The sequence below is a fragment of the Tiliqua scincoides genome, chromosome 8, assembly GCF_035046505.1.
Source record: "Tiliqua scincoides isolate rTilSci1 chromosome 8, rTilSci1.hap2, whole genome shotgun sequence".
Classification (NCBI taxonomy): Eukaryota; Metazoa; Chordata; class Lepidosauria; order Squamata; family Scincidae; genus Tiliqua; species Tiliqua scincoides.
In genome coordinates this window covers 47636986-47655045 of record NC_089828.1, presented here as the reverse complement: position 1 = coordinate 47655045, position 18060 = coordinate 47636986, and the positions used below count along the sequence as shown (strand labels likewise).

At 45.7% G+C, this 18060-nt stretch overlaps 1 protein-coding gene and 1 pseudogene across 1 annotated transcript; one reads left to right on the top strand and one right to left on the bottom strand.

Annotated features, from left to right (window-relative positions):
- The first annotated feature begins 2525 nt into the window (after positions 1–2525).
- Positions 2526–12898, top strand: SERPINF2 (serpin family F member 2). The gene is made up of 7 exons (XM_066636461.1): positions 2526–2588; positions 4847–5285; positions 6493–6636; positions 10166–10369; positions 10820–10962; positions 11403–11607; positions 12573–12898. The coding sequence occupies exons 1-7, from the start codon at positions 2526–2528 to the stop codon at positions 12896–12898; spliced, it is 1524 nt and encodes a 507-aa protein (XP_066492558.1).
- Positions 6210–6329, bottom strand: LOC136659700 (5S ribosomal RNA; annotated as a pseudogene).
- Positions 12899–18060: the final 5162 nt, after the last annotated feature.

The following is an 18060-nucleotide window of genomic DNA, read 5'->3' as shown; positions in this document are numbered from 1 at the left end:
TCTCTTCGTGGCACAGCAATTTCCCTTTTTGAGGTGCGGAAACCAGAACTGCACTCAGTATTCCAAATGTGACTGCCTCAGAGATTTATAGAAGGGCATTATGATAGTAGCAGTTTTGTTTCCATTCCCTTTTTCTAGTGTGGAACCTGCCTTTATCACAGCTGCTGTGATGAAGATGGGTTGACGTCTTCATTTGCCACAATCCCAAGCCCTCCTTCCTGGATTAGTCCCCAACAGCTCCAACCAGGTCTGTTTTCTGAGCAGGTTTCATATATGTGTGTGTGTTGCAAGATGGAGGGGATGACCAAGGAAGAGGGGGGCTTATCCTGTTTTGTTTGCCAGGAATGTGCATGTTTTTAAGGGCAAGGAGGTGGAACTGCCTAGATCACTAAACAGAGGTTACAAATGCCCTTCATTAAATTTGCTCAACCTGCTGACCTACAGTGAAGCATCCTTCCCAGGCAACAGAGAAAGACAAGAGAGAGGTTGAGTTCCATCCACTGTCATTCAAAGACGTGACAAACTGTAAATAGGTCACATGGCTATCAGTGCTGGCACCAGGCTTCTGGGCACTCCGGGCTCCCCCATAGCACCTTTGATACTACAACTGCTACCAATGCTGAGGGTTCAGGCATGGGTCAGCCTGGCCAGCCCCTGATGGCAATTATATCTGAACTTACCCTTTCTTCTGAGTCAAACCTCCTGGTCCATCTTGCTCAGTGCTGTCCACTGAGTGGCAGCAGTTTCCCAGGTTTTCGGACAGGGGTCTTTCCCAGTTGCCAGGGACTGAACCTGGGATTTTCTGAGTGCCAGCCTCTGTTCTATCTCTTAGGGCCCTATTCCCACAACTAATGAATTCTTTGGGTGAGACTGAACCAGGGCAAAAGAATCTCCATCTTAGAGTTTCTACTACACTTCTGCCAAGTATTTCTATCCCCTCTTTTTGACCATATGCTCCCCAGGGTGGCTTACAAACAATCGCAATACTAATGTTCCTATGTCTCATGACATCTGGAGGGCAGAATTAACCACCCGTGGGTAGCATCTAGCAGAGGTTTGCTGGGCCGGAACTACCCTTCTCCCTCCCTCCACTACCTCAACAGTGAGGGTATGAAAACACAGCAGTGCTTTATACTGAGCCTGGGATGGGCCCATCCATGAGGCTGTCTGTGCTTTGCTTGGGGATTTGCTTCTGGGCAAGCTGGAAACTGATGGCATTCCCTGCTGGCACTGGTGCTCATCCTTGCCATGTGCATATTCAGAGAGGCTTGAGCGGGAATCCAAAGTTGGAGCATTCCAATGGGCTGGCCTCTGCTACCTTCCCCCATTCTCGGATATGTCACAGCAGGACTCTTTGGAAAGAGGAAGGGGTTTGGCCACAGACTCCTTCTGTGCCCACACAGTTCCTAGGCAAATGTTTAACTGGATGCAGAAAATCAATATTTGCACATGGTGGGGGGGAGGGGATTGCACAAAATAGGCGCTGCTGCTGTTGGTCGCTGGTTAGGCTTGGGGGCCAACTCTGCCCCTCCTCCATGGAGCTAGTAGCCAGGCCAGAGTGGGTGGTAACACCTGCAGAGGCACAAGTAAGCGACACTTGGAGGACCAAGGTGAGGGGGGAGTTGAAGAACCGGGGTGTGCCCAGGATGGGATGGTGGGGGGAGAAAAGAAGAGAATGGATCTGGAATGGGAGCTGGCCGCTGGAGTCTGTGCAACAGACAGCTGAGTGCTCTGGCGAGAAAGGGGCTGGATCCCTTTTGTCACAGGGGTTTATGGGTCCTCCTAGGCTTTGACGGGGTACTAGCATGACGGGAAAGGTTAGACGTATGTGTGGGGTGCCTGCATGTAGGAATAGGGAGGTGAGACAGCCTTGCTTTGCAGTAACGTGCTGAGACAGGAAACGGCAGGGAGTACCCAGCTGAGGGTCTTTACCTTAGAGCCCCATCTCTCCTTTCAGACAGGGCATGGATGAAAGCAAGCCATGGAAATATTCCCCTCGCAGACTTTTTTAAAGTTTAAACATGGTAGTGCAAGCAAGAAGCAGCTTGAGTTGGGGGCTGCTGCAGACAAAAGAGCCATTTCCTTCCAGGGACACGTTGGGAAGAGAAACACAAAAAGCTGCTTCTGAAACATTGAATCCAAACGATTGATTTGCAAGCCTTCAATTTGTGGGATGATTACGGGGTTTCTTGCGCAAGGGAAAGTCTGTCCTAGTAAGGATAGGGCCGGGACTGGGTTTTCTGACCACATCTGTGGAGATGGCCTACCTACCTATTCTGGGGAAGTCAGGCTAGGGCTAGTTAAGGCATTCCAGGTTTCAGCTTGCTTAGGGCCAAAGACCACTATAATGTCTGGGAGGAGAAAGCTCATGTCGGGTTCAAATGCCGTAGCAGGAAGGTGACTGGTCCTGCCTGTGGGTTTTCTTTGTCGGTTTCTCCTGATTGGCCCACAGAAAGTGTACAGGATCGTGGTTTTCTTCCTCTCCAGCTGTTCCCCACCCACCCACCTTTTTCTGAGAGGCAATGATGGCTGCCAACTTCGGCACTCTGATGCTCCTTTTCCTGCCTGCTCTGCATCCACACTCAAGGGTAAGTCACAGACATGCCATGCTTCCCAAGCTCTTTCTCTGTCTCAGTGGGCTTCCCACCCCAAGGGGACGAGTGGAATGCAGGGAGAAGTATCGGGGCAGGAGGAATGTCAAACCTGGCTCAGAACCAACAACAACATGATGTGCAAGTGTATCCCCAATAGCAGATGGGAAAAATTATCAGTGGTCATTCTGGAACCTCAATTATGGGCACTGAAACCATTTTAATTTGCCCCTGAAGTTGGCCTGGCCTGTGCGTTGTATATCTGGGGGCTCATTGCTAGCACCTAGTAAGTCTGGAAGGCCCTGTAGTATGTTCTGTGATGCGTCTAGTAACGCTGAGTTCTGGGGGTGAAGTGGGATCTAGTGTTGAGTCCGAGATGCCTCCTGTGAGTGTTTCATGGGCTGCCTTTTTGGTGTGGAAGGAAGTGTAGGGTCAGCACCTGCTGATTCCTCTTCTATGGGGTGATGCAGGGTGGAGGAAGCAGAGGCCTTCATCATGCCCAAAGCTATTCACGGTGTGACTTGCCACAGCCTTTGTAAAAAAATCTATGGTGTGGCCATGTTCGGACAGTTCTGGTTATCCCATCTCAAACGGCAATTGTAGTTTGGAAAGGTGGACAGAAGGGCAAACAGAGTGATTAGGGAATTTGCAGGTACTTCCTTATGACGCTTCCCAACAGTTAGTGTTCGGGAGTTTTTAGTTTTCTTTTTAAAAGTAACTAAGCAAGAAGTAGGAAATGAGCGCTAAAACTACACATAGCATGGAGAAAGTGGAACAAGAGACATTTTTCTCGCTCTTTTGAACTGGGGATCATCTGCTGCAATGGAAGGCCTATTGCTGGCAAGCAAACAATGGGAAAAGGCTGTTACCATCATGCTCTGTTTCTGGGAAACACCAGCAGGACCATTACTTGATGCTGGGCTACATGGGCTCACCTTTGCAGGATCCAGAAGGGCTCTCTTGAAAGCATGCATGCACGCACTTAGGGCCTAATCCTATCCAGTTTACCAAAGCTAATGCAGTCAGGCCGAGGGGACATGCATTGCATCCTGCGATGGTGGTGGTTGCAGTCATGGAGGCCTCCTCAAAGTAAGAGAATGTTTATTCCCTTACCTCAGGGCTGCATTTGCAGCTGCACTGGTGCTGGAAAGTTGCATAGGGTTGGGCCCTTAGTCACCCTACCGGATGGGGTGGTGGTGGAAGGTGGGATTTTTTTTTAAATTTATTTATTTAAAGGATTTTTTTATACTGCTTTTCTAAAAACCTAAAGTGGTGGGTTATGCACTTTTAATATAAATAAGTAATATATAACTCAACAGTGTTCATCTAAAATCTGGGGCAAAAGCCTGGCTAAATGAGGGATGCCTGGGGAATAATCCCCTTGAAATTATGGCTGCAGTGACAAGACTGTAGAGTTGTGGGAGGATTTGGACTGGTTCCGCCCAGAACAAATCTCCACTGCAGCCGTTGTAGTCTTGATAGCTGATGCTACCATTTCCCCCTATTCTATTTCCTGTGTGTGGGGAGAACGGCTGAGCCCAAAACCCCTTTGCCATTCCTTTGGGTACCATCTGGTGAGGATCAAGGCTAATAAAGGACAGCTGGATGTGGAGTGTTTCCTGGGTTAGAACAGGGGGCACGGCAGCTGTTTGTGCGTTTATTGCTTTAGGTCCCAAATTGGGTATCGAGAGGAAGGAAAATGTCATGATGATGATGTGTGCATGACCATCAGGAGGCTGTCCCAGTAGCCATGTCACTAGCTGCACTCAGGCTCTGGAGCAGGCTTTGAGAACTGCAAGGTGGAGGAAAGAAGGATAGAGGAAGGCCCTTGGGGGCGGGGAGCTGCTCAAGGGCAGAGTACGTGCTTTACATGCAGAATATCCCAGGTTCATTCCCTGACAGTATCTCCAGACAGAGCTGGAAAGTATCCTTGACTGAACTGTGAGGAGCAACTGCTGCTCCACGTAATGAGCTGGACAGACAGAATGCAGAAAGTTAGCTCTTTCTGTTCCAAAAGGGGTGGAAGCAAAATGGGAAGTGAAGTGTTAAAAAAGTGGATTCCAGTGACTGTCATTAATGAAGGGAATAAAAGAAGTCTAAGTGTGAGAGGCATCTCGCTAGTCATTGCTGGACTAGAGATGAACCCTTGGCCTGATCCCCAGGGAAAGGTGAAGGTTTGACCTGCCAGGACGTTTAGCAGGAAGAGGATAACCAGTAGTTTCTTCACTCCAGCTTAGCTTCTCCTTTCTTTGCAGGTCCATGCAGAGGATGGATCCATAGGTCAAGTTTCTCAACCTATTGTTGTTAACGCTTCTCAACTTGATGATGAGTTATTCCTGACAAATCAAACGGAGCCAGGCTCGATCCCAGAGGACCAGGAAGGTCTCACCAAGAACTCCACACTGCCTGTCAGTCCCCCTGCCGTGCCGGGCTTAGACAGCGAGGTTGCGGTTAGGGATGAGGGGCAGATATCCGAAGAGAACCAAAGTTCCTCTGAGAGGGGAGAGGAGGAGGAGGAAGAGGATGGACAGGACTGTGATGGTGATGTCCCTGCCAGGAGGATGCATAAGATTGCTGACGCCATGATGAAGTTCACTGCGGATCTCCTGAGAGAGGTGGAGCTGAAGGATAACCAAAGCAATGTTTTCCTCTCTCCCCTCAGTATCAGCCTGGCACTTGCTCAGTTGGCTTTAGGTTTGTATCCCTAAACCACTGAGTTCCCCTTGCACACACTTTTCCCTCTCAGTTGCAACAGAAACAAACTTTATTGTTAGAACCACACAAGATTTACCTTTTCAGTGCTTAACACTGCAATCCTATGCTTATTTACTAAGCCCCATTGCGGTCAATGGGACTTGCTCCCTGCTGTGTTTAGGATTCTAGCCTAAGATGAGAGTGATCTGCCCATAGAGCAGCCCTTGCCATACTTCTGTGTGAGTCACTGATTTGGGTAATAGGAAGGTGGCAAACCCAACACAGAGGGGTCTTTGTCCTGCATGAATGTCACAGGCAACCTCTTCTGAGAACAAGGGGATTCTGCCAGCTCTCTGAATGATCCATCATTACTGAGAGGCAGCAGGGGCTGACTGAAAGGATGCAAGTCTAAACCAGTGAATCACGCAGAGACACTGGCCGCCTCCTTGCTGGCAAGTGCTTTAGGTTTATTAACTGTCAGGTGCATGAGCAGTTTTACAGTGTGGTTGGAAATTACTCCTCCCAATAAATTCTGTACCAGAGTGGGAGGTGATCATGAGCATAGTGATGCATCTTTGTTTGGGCAGAACTGCTGAAGTGTTGCTAAGTGTGGGGGCCACCCCCTTTATGTTTCTGCAATGGGAAGAGCTTGTTCCTCTTTCTAAAGCCTGCCCACTGCCTTAACCATGGGGCTATTGCAACCCTCCACCTGCCAGTCATAGTGCTGCTAGTGGAGCAAACTGATGTGACTAGGGCTGTAGAGAAGATCCTAGATTCAAACCCCAGCCTCTAAAAGTTGGCTGGGGAAAAACCCTAGTCTGAAACCTGGAAAGCCACTATCAGGCGGTCAGCATCATAGACAATACTGAGCTCGATGGACTAAGGATTGGTTGGCAACCTTCAGTCTCAAAAGACTATGGTATAAGCCTACAGCACCCGCTATTCCCGGGTGGTCTCCCATCCAAGTACTAACCAGGCCTGACCCTGCTTAGCTTCTGAGATCAGACAAGATCAGGCATGTGCAGGGTAACAGTTGCTGCCAGACTAAGGATTTGCTCTGGTAAAAGATAGGCAGCTTCCTATGTTCCAGGTTTAGAGAAATGATTTCCCCCTCTCCTGCCATGGGAATTGGCGTTGTCACTTCAATGGGCAGAAGTTTCTGCCTCTGCGACTTGTGGGCACTAACTGTGACCTGGGACTTTTTCAGGAGCAGCAAACCAGACTGAGAGGCATCTGCTTGAGGTGCTTCACATGGAATCAGTGCCCTGCCTCCACCAGACTCTGCACAGTATTTCCCAGCACCTGGACAAGACGATGTTAAACATAGCTGCCCGTCTTTACCTGCAGAAAGGTGAGAGGTGCGAGCAGGGTGGTGATAGTGATGGTAGTGAAATGAACCTACCCTTGTGGATAAGCAGAACATCAGGCTCTTCAACATAGTATTCCTTGGTTTGGGTGTAAGGTCTGATTACTGCTGTGCAGGAGAGAAAGTGACGAGGGGTTTGTAATGTACAGTGGTGTCACGGGGGTGTGTGTGGACCACACTGGGAGACACCCTCAGGGGCGGGTGACACCACTACCGGCCAAAATTGAGAAAAATCTCTGTATGTTTGGATAAGACCATCAAGTTATGTATCGTTCAATGGGTAATTTAATGCAGAATGCAATGAAACCAACTGCGTTGACATATCTGTGTTCTATCAAAAGTTATAGCCAAATAACCAGAAAAGGAAAACACAACTGCCATGTAACAAAAAGTGGATTTCTGTATCTCAAAACTGACCAATGAGATTTGATTGTTCTGACAGCCAATGAGGTGTTGTTATGACACAGCAGGGAATCGATACAGTGTTGGTGTGTGTCAGCTTTCATTTCCATGTATCAGAGCTCATACTAGAACTCCTCTTCAGTTGTGTGAATGTCATCAAGTTGGCGACTGGTTTTTAGTTGGTTGCTGATTTGTTGGGTGACCTGCACTGTTAAATATATAACAGTTATAATAGTTAATAGGGGTTAACAGTTAACAGTTATAAATAAGTTAATAGGGGTTACACCAACCCTAATGATGCCACTGCATTTAGGTTGTGCATATGATATTGTAATTTATTCTGCATGGTCTGGTACAAGAGGAGGTCCATCATAGTGATGATGCAATGAGCTCTTGTACCGGGTGATGCAAACTGAAGTGACACCTCTGATAATGCAAATGTACACTTTGATGAGTGTGTGTGTGTGTGTGTGTGTGTGTGTGTGTGTGTGTAAACTATTAAAGCAAGAACCACACTCAGCTTCCTGTGTGAAAGTGCCAGTAGTGTAGTATGCTCTTTCCGTGATCAAAGTAGTCACCCACAACATTAAGGCTGGAAGCACACAATCATTTTTAAAAGAACCGAAAAAAGTTTGAGACAGCCATTGCTTCTCATACTACGCAGACATTTTTTAAAGTCTGCCAGACTCTTCTAGTGAAACAGGTTTTGCATGTTTCTGAAGTAGTATAAAAAGCCTGCAGCGCCTGTCTACCTGAGGTTAAAGTGGGAAGAATGTATACACCAAAACTAGCAGCGAGCTCACTCCCAAACCACTTCAGAATCTCTTATCTGCCTTCAGTCTAAAACTTTGACCACTTAAGACAGTTTTTAAATCCACAATCCAGTTTTAAACTGGATTTAAATCCACAATCCAAGGTCAGGTAATACTTTATGTAGGATCAACCAAAAGTAGCAAAGTGGAAAAATGAAGAAGCATGCTTCCAAATTCGACAGAATTCTTCATCAGATGGTAAACAAAAGAACAGGGAAAAGAAAGGGCACCATGTGGGAAAAACCTCAACACTCTCCAGACTGTAAAATCTAAAGATGGAGTTTAGAAGATTTCCTGCAGGCTGGAATCAGCTTCTGAAAGCTGTGAGATGGTTTCAGTTACAAGGTTGTTTGACAAAGGAAGCAAAAGTAACTGAGAGTTGCCTCCTGCCCCATTCTAGAGTAATCTAGAAGTAAATTCATTCGAAACTTATAGGAAATGAGGTGAATTTAGTTGGCCCTGATCTGAATTGAGTGCCTTCAGAAGTAGAATGCCTTTAAAGAAGATTGGAACTTTTAGAATTCTCTAAATTTCTAGACAAGATGTTTTTAAAAAGTGGCTTTGCGTCCATTTTCATTGGGGGCTTTTCTAATAGATATACTCTTTTTGGAGTCTCTTAGACAAAATTCCCTCATATTATTAAACGAACTTTGGGGAATTATGATGAATATCATTCTAATGTACCCTAGCAAAACTTGTAAGGTAGAAGAGAGGGGGGAAAAATAAAGAAATGATAAAGATGGACAAGTGAGAATGGAAATGTTGAGCCACGTCAAGGTATCTTGAGCATCAGATTGCAAAAGGATTGGTTGGCCTGCTGAAATTAGATGACAGAATATTGACAGAATGTAGATGACAGAATGTAGCCAGACTCCCCAGGAATGAAAAGAAGACCTGAGAAAACCATCTCATATTCCCTTGTAAAATACCTCTTATAGCTTAAAACAATGCATGGTTTAATCTTCTGCTGTCTCTGAAAAAGAGTAAAGGACGAAGCCAGGAAGCATGGGATGAGAAAAGAAACCTGGTAAAAATAATTACTGTAATGTTTATTAAGTGCCGAAGAAAACACAGTGCTGTACAAAGAGAAAATTAGCACTGGTTTGTATCCTAACAAAAGTCAGTTATGATTTAAGTGCCCTGTAAATCAATGAGACAAGATAGTTGTGCAATTTCACTGGGGCGTAGGAATCTTAGAGGGCATTCCTATACACATGTTCTTGAGAGTAAGTCCCATTAAATGAAATGGGGCTTACTTCTGAGTAGATATGCATAGGATTGTGCTGTAAACTTTCCTAGGATACAATCCAATGACAAGATCCTACTTATAGGCTTGCAATAAATTGACAGTCTAGAACAGGGGTGTCCAAACTTTTTGGCAGGGGGGCCACATCATCTCTCTGACACTGTGTTGGGGGACGGAAGAAAAAGAATTAATTTACATTTAAAATTTACATAAATTTACATAAATGAATATACTAGAGCTGGAACTTATATGAATGAATGAAGGTCTCATGATAGCTCAAGCTCATAAAAGACCTTGCCCAAAGCAAGGCTGGCCTTTCCTTTGCTACTGCTGCTTTACAGACATGAAACAGCAAGCAGTGAAGGGAGCCCTTGTCCCACAGCTCCCGTGAGAGGTCAAACAGACGGCCCTCGTACTGAGAGTAGTTGCTTTGCACCAGTATGGGCTCCAGCAAGTCTCCGGAGGGCCAGAGGCTATTTGGAAACTGAGGATTCCCCACGGGCCAAATTGGGGGTCCTCAAGAGTTGCAAATGGCCCCTGGGCTGGGGTTTGGGCACCCCGGTCTAGACTCTAACTGCACAGTTCTGTGCAAATTTACCCAGAAGAACGTCCAATTTTGTTTAATGGAGCTTACTCGCAGGGAGGTGTGTACAGGATCGCCTGGAGAGTGCAGTGAGGGGGGAAGGAGGGAGGGATGGGGGTGAGAGAAAGAGAGAGAGCGAAATTGGTACACTGGCATACCCTGGGATTGGCTTGGGCAAAATCGTAATCTAATGGTCTGGGAGCCAACTCAGGGCCCAATCCTATCCAAATTTCCAACACCGGTGCAACCGCAACACATCTCCAAGGTAAGGGGACAAGTGTTCCCATACCTTGAGAAGACCTTTGTGACTGCCTCCCTACTACAGGATGCACTGCATGCCCCATTGGCACAGCTACAACGGCACTGGAAAATTGATAGGATTGGGGCCCTCACTCACTCTTGATGTTCTGGCAGGATAACTCAGTCTCAGCTGGCTCTGCTTGACTTGCCCTTATGCTGAGCTCTTCCTAGGATTTCAGGTCAAAGAGAAATACCTGGAAGACTCTGAGCGGTTCTATGGAGCAAAACCAAAGACCCTGTCTGGTCAAAACGAAGCAGACCTTGCAGCCATCAACGGATGGGTGAAAGAAGCAACCAAGGGGCAAATTCCCACCATCCTGACTGAACTGCCTCCCAGTGCTGTGATGGTCCTGCTCAATGCAGTGCATTTTCAAGGTGAGTTCTGCTAATCTTCTGTTTTTTTTTCCACCCTTTCCTTGCTGGAAGCACTCAGTAGCTGTGGGCAACCTCTCTATTAAAACCATAAAGAGCCTTGTGGCATTCTTAAAAACCAGTACAGGCCACAAAACCTTATTTGGAAATAAACGTATAAGTCTTCAGAGTGTGACAAGACACAGTCTTTTGCTGTAACAGAAAAAAACACAGCTGGAAATAAAATTTAAATTAATGTTTGAAAATAGCTCATTTAACTTAGTCTAGACTGTTCAAACTCGGTTTCCAGGAAAATGGCCCATCATGCAGGGATTTCTTTGCTGAGAATTCTGGGCATTGAAGGCTTTCTACCCAGAAAGCAAGTGCTGTTTCTAAGCAATAGGCCTCTTCTGGGTTTTTTCTGGGTAGTGGACCATTCTCTACCTGAGCTATTATTCTTGTGTTTTTGGGCAGGATTTTGGAGGGACAAGTTTGACCCTGACTTGACTGCACCTGGTGTATTCCATCTGGATAATGAGTTCATAGTCCCTGTGCAGATGATGAATTCTCGGAAGTACTCCCTAAGCTGGTTTACACTGGATGCCCTGGAAGTTCAGGTAAACCTCTGTTCTCCTCCCCTTCGTCTTTTGTCTCCCTATGTCAGTAGCTAGATCACAGCAGTGACTTGGCCTCTTATTCCTTACAAAGAACCATGTGGCATTATATAAATAATAGTAAGACCCCATAGTGATGGCTCAGGGTTTTGTTGACTATAGACAAGAATCAAATGGGCTCATGAGGGTGTTCGGGTCTGGAAAACCTTTCCTTCTGACACCTCTCAGAATGATGTGGGAAACTGGGCTATGTGTGAGAGTGGAACTCCTTCCTGTTCTGGAAAATGGAGGGGTCAAGGTGAGGCCTTCAAGCATCCCTTATTCTTCATACCCATGTGATGCCCCCATCAGCCTGGGTGCTTGCTCTGTACCCAAGTAATTCATCATAGTTTGAGCTGCTTCTGCTGTGCTGTCCATCCTTTTGATCAACTTGCCTCTTCCAGGTTGCCAGGTTCCCCTTCAAAGGAAACTTAAGTCTCGTGGCCATTGTCCCAAACCAGTTTGACAGGAACGTCTCCCAACTACTGTCAGAGCTCAACAAGGCCAACCTTCACAGCCACTTCCCTAAAGAGAGGCCCACCATTGTGAAGATGCCCAAGATGCACCTGGAATATCACCTGAAACTCAATGAGGCCCTCACTCAGTTAGGTGAGAGTGTGGGCCAGCAAGAATGACCTGTTCTGCTACAAACATCTCCATATTCTAAAAAAAAATTTGATATTTGCCAGGTTGGTCCATTAAAAAAAAAAGTGGTAAGCTAGAGCAGGGGTCTCTAAACTTTTAGGCCAGAGGGCCACATCAAATATCTTGCATGGTGTTGAGGGCTGGAAAAATAAATAAATTTTAAATATAAAATTTAAATAAATACATTAGAAAGCCCAAGGCCTTCAGACAGCCCAAAATGTCACTTCTGAGTTTTCAGCAAGAAGTGATGTTTTTAGGCCTATAGAAGGCATTCTGAGTGGAGGTGATGGCCTCCCCAGCCCTCAGAACACCCCCCTCCCGACGCAACTGGAGCACAGCACTGATCACATTTGGATGAGCAGGCCAGAGGCTTGCAGGGGTCCAGACAGAGGCTTGTCATAGGTCACATCTGGCCCCCAGGCTGGGGTTTGGAGACCCCTGAGCTAGAGTGTCTTTGATGCTCTAGCCAACCACTGTTTTCTCTACACACTGAAGTAGCAGCTGGCATGCTGCCAGGTAAAGGGGATGAGCTGCTTGGTCTAGGTATGTGTGCTTGCCCCTCCCTCACCTCCTGTGGCACTGCCTGTGTGTGGCTTGAAAGTGCCCTCCAGCTTGTCTCCTTCTATGACTACTATGCCTTGCCAGCTTTGACTAACTTCAGTCTCCATATAGTTGCACCACTTCAGAAGTGCAAATCATTTAAAAACCAGGAAATTGGAAGAAGTAGGAGTTATGCACCTGAGGCAAAAATATACAAATACTTTATTTCAGATGCAGATTGCAGATGCCGAATTTGATGTGGGGAGGACTCCCTTCTCCCCCTCCACCATGTGACATGCCCTGTCAGTCAGCTGCTTCCTTTATTGCATTTGTAGCTTCATCAATGCTGCTGCCTTGTAATACTAATGCCTTCCTTGTTTTCTCTCTAGGTCTAGGGGAGTTGTTTTCTTCCCCAGATTTCCGTCACATTGCAGAGGCATCTCTCTTTGTCTCCAGCATCGAGCACCGCTCTGCCCTGGAGCTTTTGGAAGCTGGGGTGGAAGCATCAGCTGCGACCAGTGTGGTGATGTCCCGCTCGCTCTCCTCTTTCACTCTTAATCAGCCTTTTGTCTTTGCTATTACTGAAGATAGAACAGGAATCCCCATCTTCTTTGGCTACATCCGGAACCCTAATCCCAGTGCTCCCCGGCAGAGGAAAGAGCAGCAGGATTCACCTGATGAGAAATGCACAGCTCTTGACAACATTCCTAAGTAGAGAAGGAACCAGGGGTGGCAGAGAAGAAGTGTCAGCATGTCATGTCCAAGAATGGTTTTATCTTGGGCCTCTCTAACCAGCTTCTTATTGCTGGGAGCTCTCTGTCCTCTTTTGAGCTTTCTGAAGTCCTGGTGCCTGAAGCAGCATTGCTTCTGCTTGCTGCTTCTTCCCTTGCTTCTTGGATTTGAAAAGGGAAAGGGGAATGAAAAGGAAGAGGAAGCAGGGAGGAGGGACGGCATCAGAGAAATTAGCCCATGGCTCTTCTTTTCTCCCTACTTCTTCTTCTGCTCTGTCTCTCCCACTGAATCCAGAAAGTGAGATGAGGAGCCAGTAGTGGAAGGGGGCAACCCTCACTATTCTGCAGCCTGAAGTGACAGCTTCAGTTGTACCATGGATGGGGTTGGCTTTGCCTCAGATCCTCTATGCGTACCCCAAAAAAGTACAGGAAGCTCTCAATTTTGTCTTCTCATTAGCCCTTTGCCCCCTTTAAATGTTCCAAGTTTGCATCCCAGCTAGGGTTTCAGTTGGAAAACTTGTTTCCTGCTCTGGTAGTCTCCTTACCCTTGCAAAGTGTGAAAAGGAAAACATTACAGGAAGGTGTGTGCAGATCACCACACTCTGGCCCCTTCGCCTTTGCTAGCTTATCCTTGTGGCAGCGGCCAAAGCTGACTAAGAACATAAGAACAGCCCCACTGGATCAGGCCATAGGCCCATCTAGTCCAACTTCCTGTATCTCACAGCGGCCCACTACAATGCTAAGTAGTCTGCTACAACTGACTTTTCCTGACAAAGCATCTGCCTAAAATGTGGGGTGTGGGTTTCACTTTTGGCTTCAGCTAAGAGCAACAAAGTTTTGAAGAACTGGAACATGGGTGCATTTCACAGATACCTTTTGGCAAAGTGTTTTATTACATTCTACTTGTTGTTTAAAAAATAACACAATCTGCAATTGTGGCTGTGATTATCTCTTCTGCAAAACTCTGTAGCATCTGCCACTCAGATGAGGAATGAGAGAAAGGTAATCGCAATGAAAAGAGGGTGAGAGGGGAAATGTGGCTGGCCGCGGTCTCTTGCTTTCTTTACCATCCTCCCAACATTTCTGCTTCAAATAGAGGCCTGCTGAATACCAGGTTGCTTCGGAATGGGAAGCTTCTCATTCTGTGACTATACTTTGCCACTTCTTTATTGTGAGAGTTGTCACAGAATCAGGACCATCCTGTCCATGAGGCCAACTGAGAGGCAGTGGAGTGGTGGGATGAGGTGCCCACTTCTGTTATCCTCCCACTGCCTGCATTCAAAAAGGAAGAGGGGAATGGAGCAGAAGTGTGGAGGAGAATCTCCCACTCTTCTCTTCCACACTTTCTCATCTGCTCTCTTCCCCTCTTCCTTTTTGAATTTAAGGAGGAAAGAGAGATGGAGGCTAGTGTCCCCCACTATTCAGTTGCCTGAGACAGCTGTCTCAGTTGACCTCAGAAACAGGCTGGCCCTGGTGCCCCCACCCCACCCAACATACAGGTCCATCCTTGTTATACATGAATTTTTTTATACATTTGACTTGATTTGACTCAACATGAATGGCCACTGCAAATGAGAAGGAATGTGTTGGTCCCTGGAGAAGGGGAAAAATGTTTCCTTTTAAATCAGTTTTAAAAAACTGCTTTTTACTGTTGCAGAGAGATAGTCATGCAAGTGATTACAGGTATAACCTAATTATCCACAGATTTTTCTATTAGAAGTACCCTTTAAATTAAAGGAAAACAGCCCTTTAACAATAGTCTCATTAATGAGAGGGCCATCAATCATTCTCTCTCCAGCTTCACTCCTCCCTTCACCCTGAGCAAGTGAAAGAAGGCTAAATGGCAGCGATTATCACCTCCTCAGTTCTTTTCCCCTCCCTGGGGTTCCTGGTGAAGGGAGAGATTACTGCCTCCTAGTGAAGTTTAAGCGCCTGGAGAGAGACTGATTGCCTCTGTGTGCATTTGAAAAGGTCAGCAAGGTGGTTTTTCAATCACCAGAGCAAAGAGACTGTTTTTTAAATTGATTTGCTTTAGTGTTTTTTTGCCATCCATGAGTTACCAGGAGTCCTGGGAATGGAACCCTCTAAAATAATGACACTCAACCTGTACATGGATCTCAACTCTTCTGTGCCATAAATGTAGTTGTCTGTACTTGTTAAGCAAATCTTGTATTATTCTGAATGAATGTTTCTGCTCCTTTTAATTTTTATTTAGACTTACAGGATGGCTGTGCTACACTGCTGGTCTCTTATCTCCAACCAGTGTTGCTATAATGTGGCTGTTGAACCTACTCTCTCCCACTAGCAAATTCCAAAAAGAAGAATGGCCACAGTAACAGCCACCCTCAGAGAGTCCCTGGGAGCTACATTCCTATCTGTCTGATAAAGTGATGTGTTCTGTCCATGCCCCCACACTAGGCATATATTGAAAACACTGATAGCACATGGTGACATCTGATTGTCCACACCTCTTCTCATATGCAATGCACAAACATGTTGCCATGAATAGACAATAGTGCTTCCCTCTTTAGAGACCTCCCATAAGTCTCCCCCCAAAAGAGTTCAAGTCCTGCTTTGCTACCACACAGCGTTCATGCACTTGCAGATAACACATCTGTGGTGGTGGAATGTGAGAGGGAAATATGCTGTTTCCAGGGACAGAGGTTGGGGCACATAAACCAAGAAGAATGCAGACCACAACAGCAAGCTCAGAGTAGGCAACTTTATTATTTACAACTTACATGGGTAGAGAAAGTCTATACATAGAGGAAAAATCCAACAGAATACACTGCCATTGCACAATGTTTTGGGAACATTATTATTTTTTTAATGCTCTTGTACCTTTAGAAGTCTTTTCCCCCCACACAGATTGTGCAGTATACCCCAAATTAAAGGATACCAGCATGACTAGCATGGAGAATCAAGGAAACTATAAGAGGCAACAAAATTCTTTTTAAAAAGTTAAAGTCTAACCCAAATTAGGAGGACAAAAAGGAACACAACAATGGTGTCAAAAGATTGCTGAATGATGAAGAAATTAATGAATTATTGTAGAAGTTGGACCACTTCTGGTTTTATTTCAGGAGAACTTTCAAATATCAGTGACAAGAGAGAAGTTCAAGGGCTTATTAACAAATTTAAAATTAACAGAGTCCAGATGGCAAACACCCAAGAGTTCTCAAATAACTCAAGTGTAAAATTGTTGATCTTCTAACAAAAATATGCAACTTGCCCCTAAGGTCAGCATCCTTACCTGGAGTATTGGAAGATAGCCACACTAACACTGATTTTTAAAAAGGGATGGGGGGGTCCATTAGCCTAAGGTCTGATTGAGGAAGGGCACAATCCTAACTAGGTCTACTTAGACGTCCTATTTTGTCAATGGGGCTTACTCTCAGGAAAGTGTGATTAGGATTGCAGCCTAAATTGGTAGAAATAATTACACAGGTCTACAAAATTGAAGGTCAGAAAAGTCTTTCCCAAACTTTATGGTGGTTTGATATGAATTTGGGGTGCCAATTCAAAAAATGGCATCCATTTTGCCCTATCACGTCTAGTTTTGGAAATATAGTATAGCCTCATTAGTGAATGGTTCAAGCAGCTTCCTCATGAGGAAGCCTACACCATGGTTTCTCATGAGGAAGCTGCTTGAACCATTCACTAAAGAGGATATGCTGTGTCTCCAAAACTAGATGTGATAGGGCAAAACGGATGCCATTTTTGGAATCGGCACCCCAAATATACCCAGGAATTGGTGTAATGTTTAAGGAAGCAAAATGTGTGTTGGCCTGTGTTATTAAATACACAGAAGAATAAGCCTTGCTGAGGAAGAATAAGTAAGGTTTACAGCAAAGTCCTGCCTCATCAACCTTTGGAATGTCATCCCTGGATAGGGATTATCTAGTGAATATTATATACTTGAACTTCTGAAATGTTTTTAAGTTTCTCACTACATTTGTAAGTGGTTAAGTAACAGAAAACAGAGAACAGAAATAAACTGACGGTATTTAATGTGCCAGGGTGAGCACTAAAGTGATTAAGTTTGGAGATGATACCAAATTATTCAAAAATGAGAACTTGCAGATTCTGAAGGGCTCCAAAAGGAACTCTCTACTGGGTGAATGTGCAATGCTATGAGATTAATAGCCCAATCCTAATCAATTTTCCAGCACCCATGCAGCCCTGAGGTAAGGGAGCAAACATTCCCTTACCTCGCAGAGGACAGCTTGACTGCCCCCTCCCCCCCAAAGAATGCCAGGTACACCCCATTGGTGCTGGAAAGTTGGTTAGGATTGGGCTGTAAATGGAACTAATGGCAAAAAAGTCCTAACCATAGATATACTGATGGGTCTGAACTGACACTGATTAACAGCACAATCCAATGCAGGTCTAGTCAGAACTAAGTCCCATTGTGTTCAGTAGGGATTACTCTCAGTAGTGTGACTAGGATTGCAGCCTGAGAGAGATCTTGAGGTTGTAGTGGATAGCTGAGTAAACATCACCACAAAGTGTAGTTGCAGTCAGTCAAATATACGTTCCATAAATTGTATAATTGGCTCTGTTGTGCTTGTTTTTCTGTTAGTGGCTATGGGGCCATTGATCTGGATCAGGAGTGTGGGATGAGGGGCTTCAATAACCCTTTGTTTCTGCTGTAGTTCTAATCCATTTTGCAGCCCCAGGGCTATTTGCATGTCCTACTAGCATCTTCCTTCCTGGGGCAAATAGTAGGTGCGGCAAAGGGTTAAAACCCCTTCCAATGCATCACAGTCCTGATCTCTATCTACACAGCTACTTTCCAAATAAAAAACAAGCACATTAGGGCCTCTGTTGCAAGTTTGGCCCTCCAGGATGTGCATTCTTAGGAAATGGTTGAAAATACAATTGCCAGTACACCTCTATGGTGCAGCTGTGTGCAGCCTAGATGCCTTTAAAAGGGGATTGGACAAATTTCTGGAGGAAAAGTTCACCATGGGTTACAAGCTGTGATGTGTATGTGCAAGCTCCTGATTTTAGAAGTGGGATGCCTCAAAATGCCAGCTGCAGGGGATAGCACCAGAATGCAGGTCTCTTGTCTTGTGTGTTCCCTTACGCATTTGGTGGGTCACGGTGAGAAACAAGAAGCTGGACTAGATGGGCCTATGGCCTG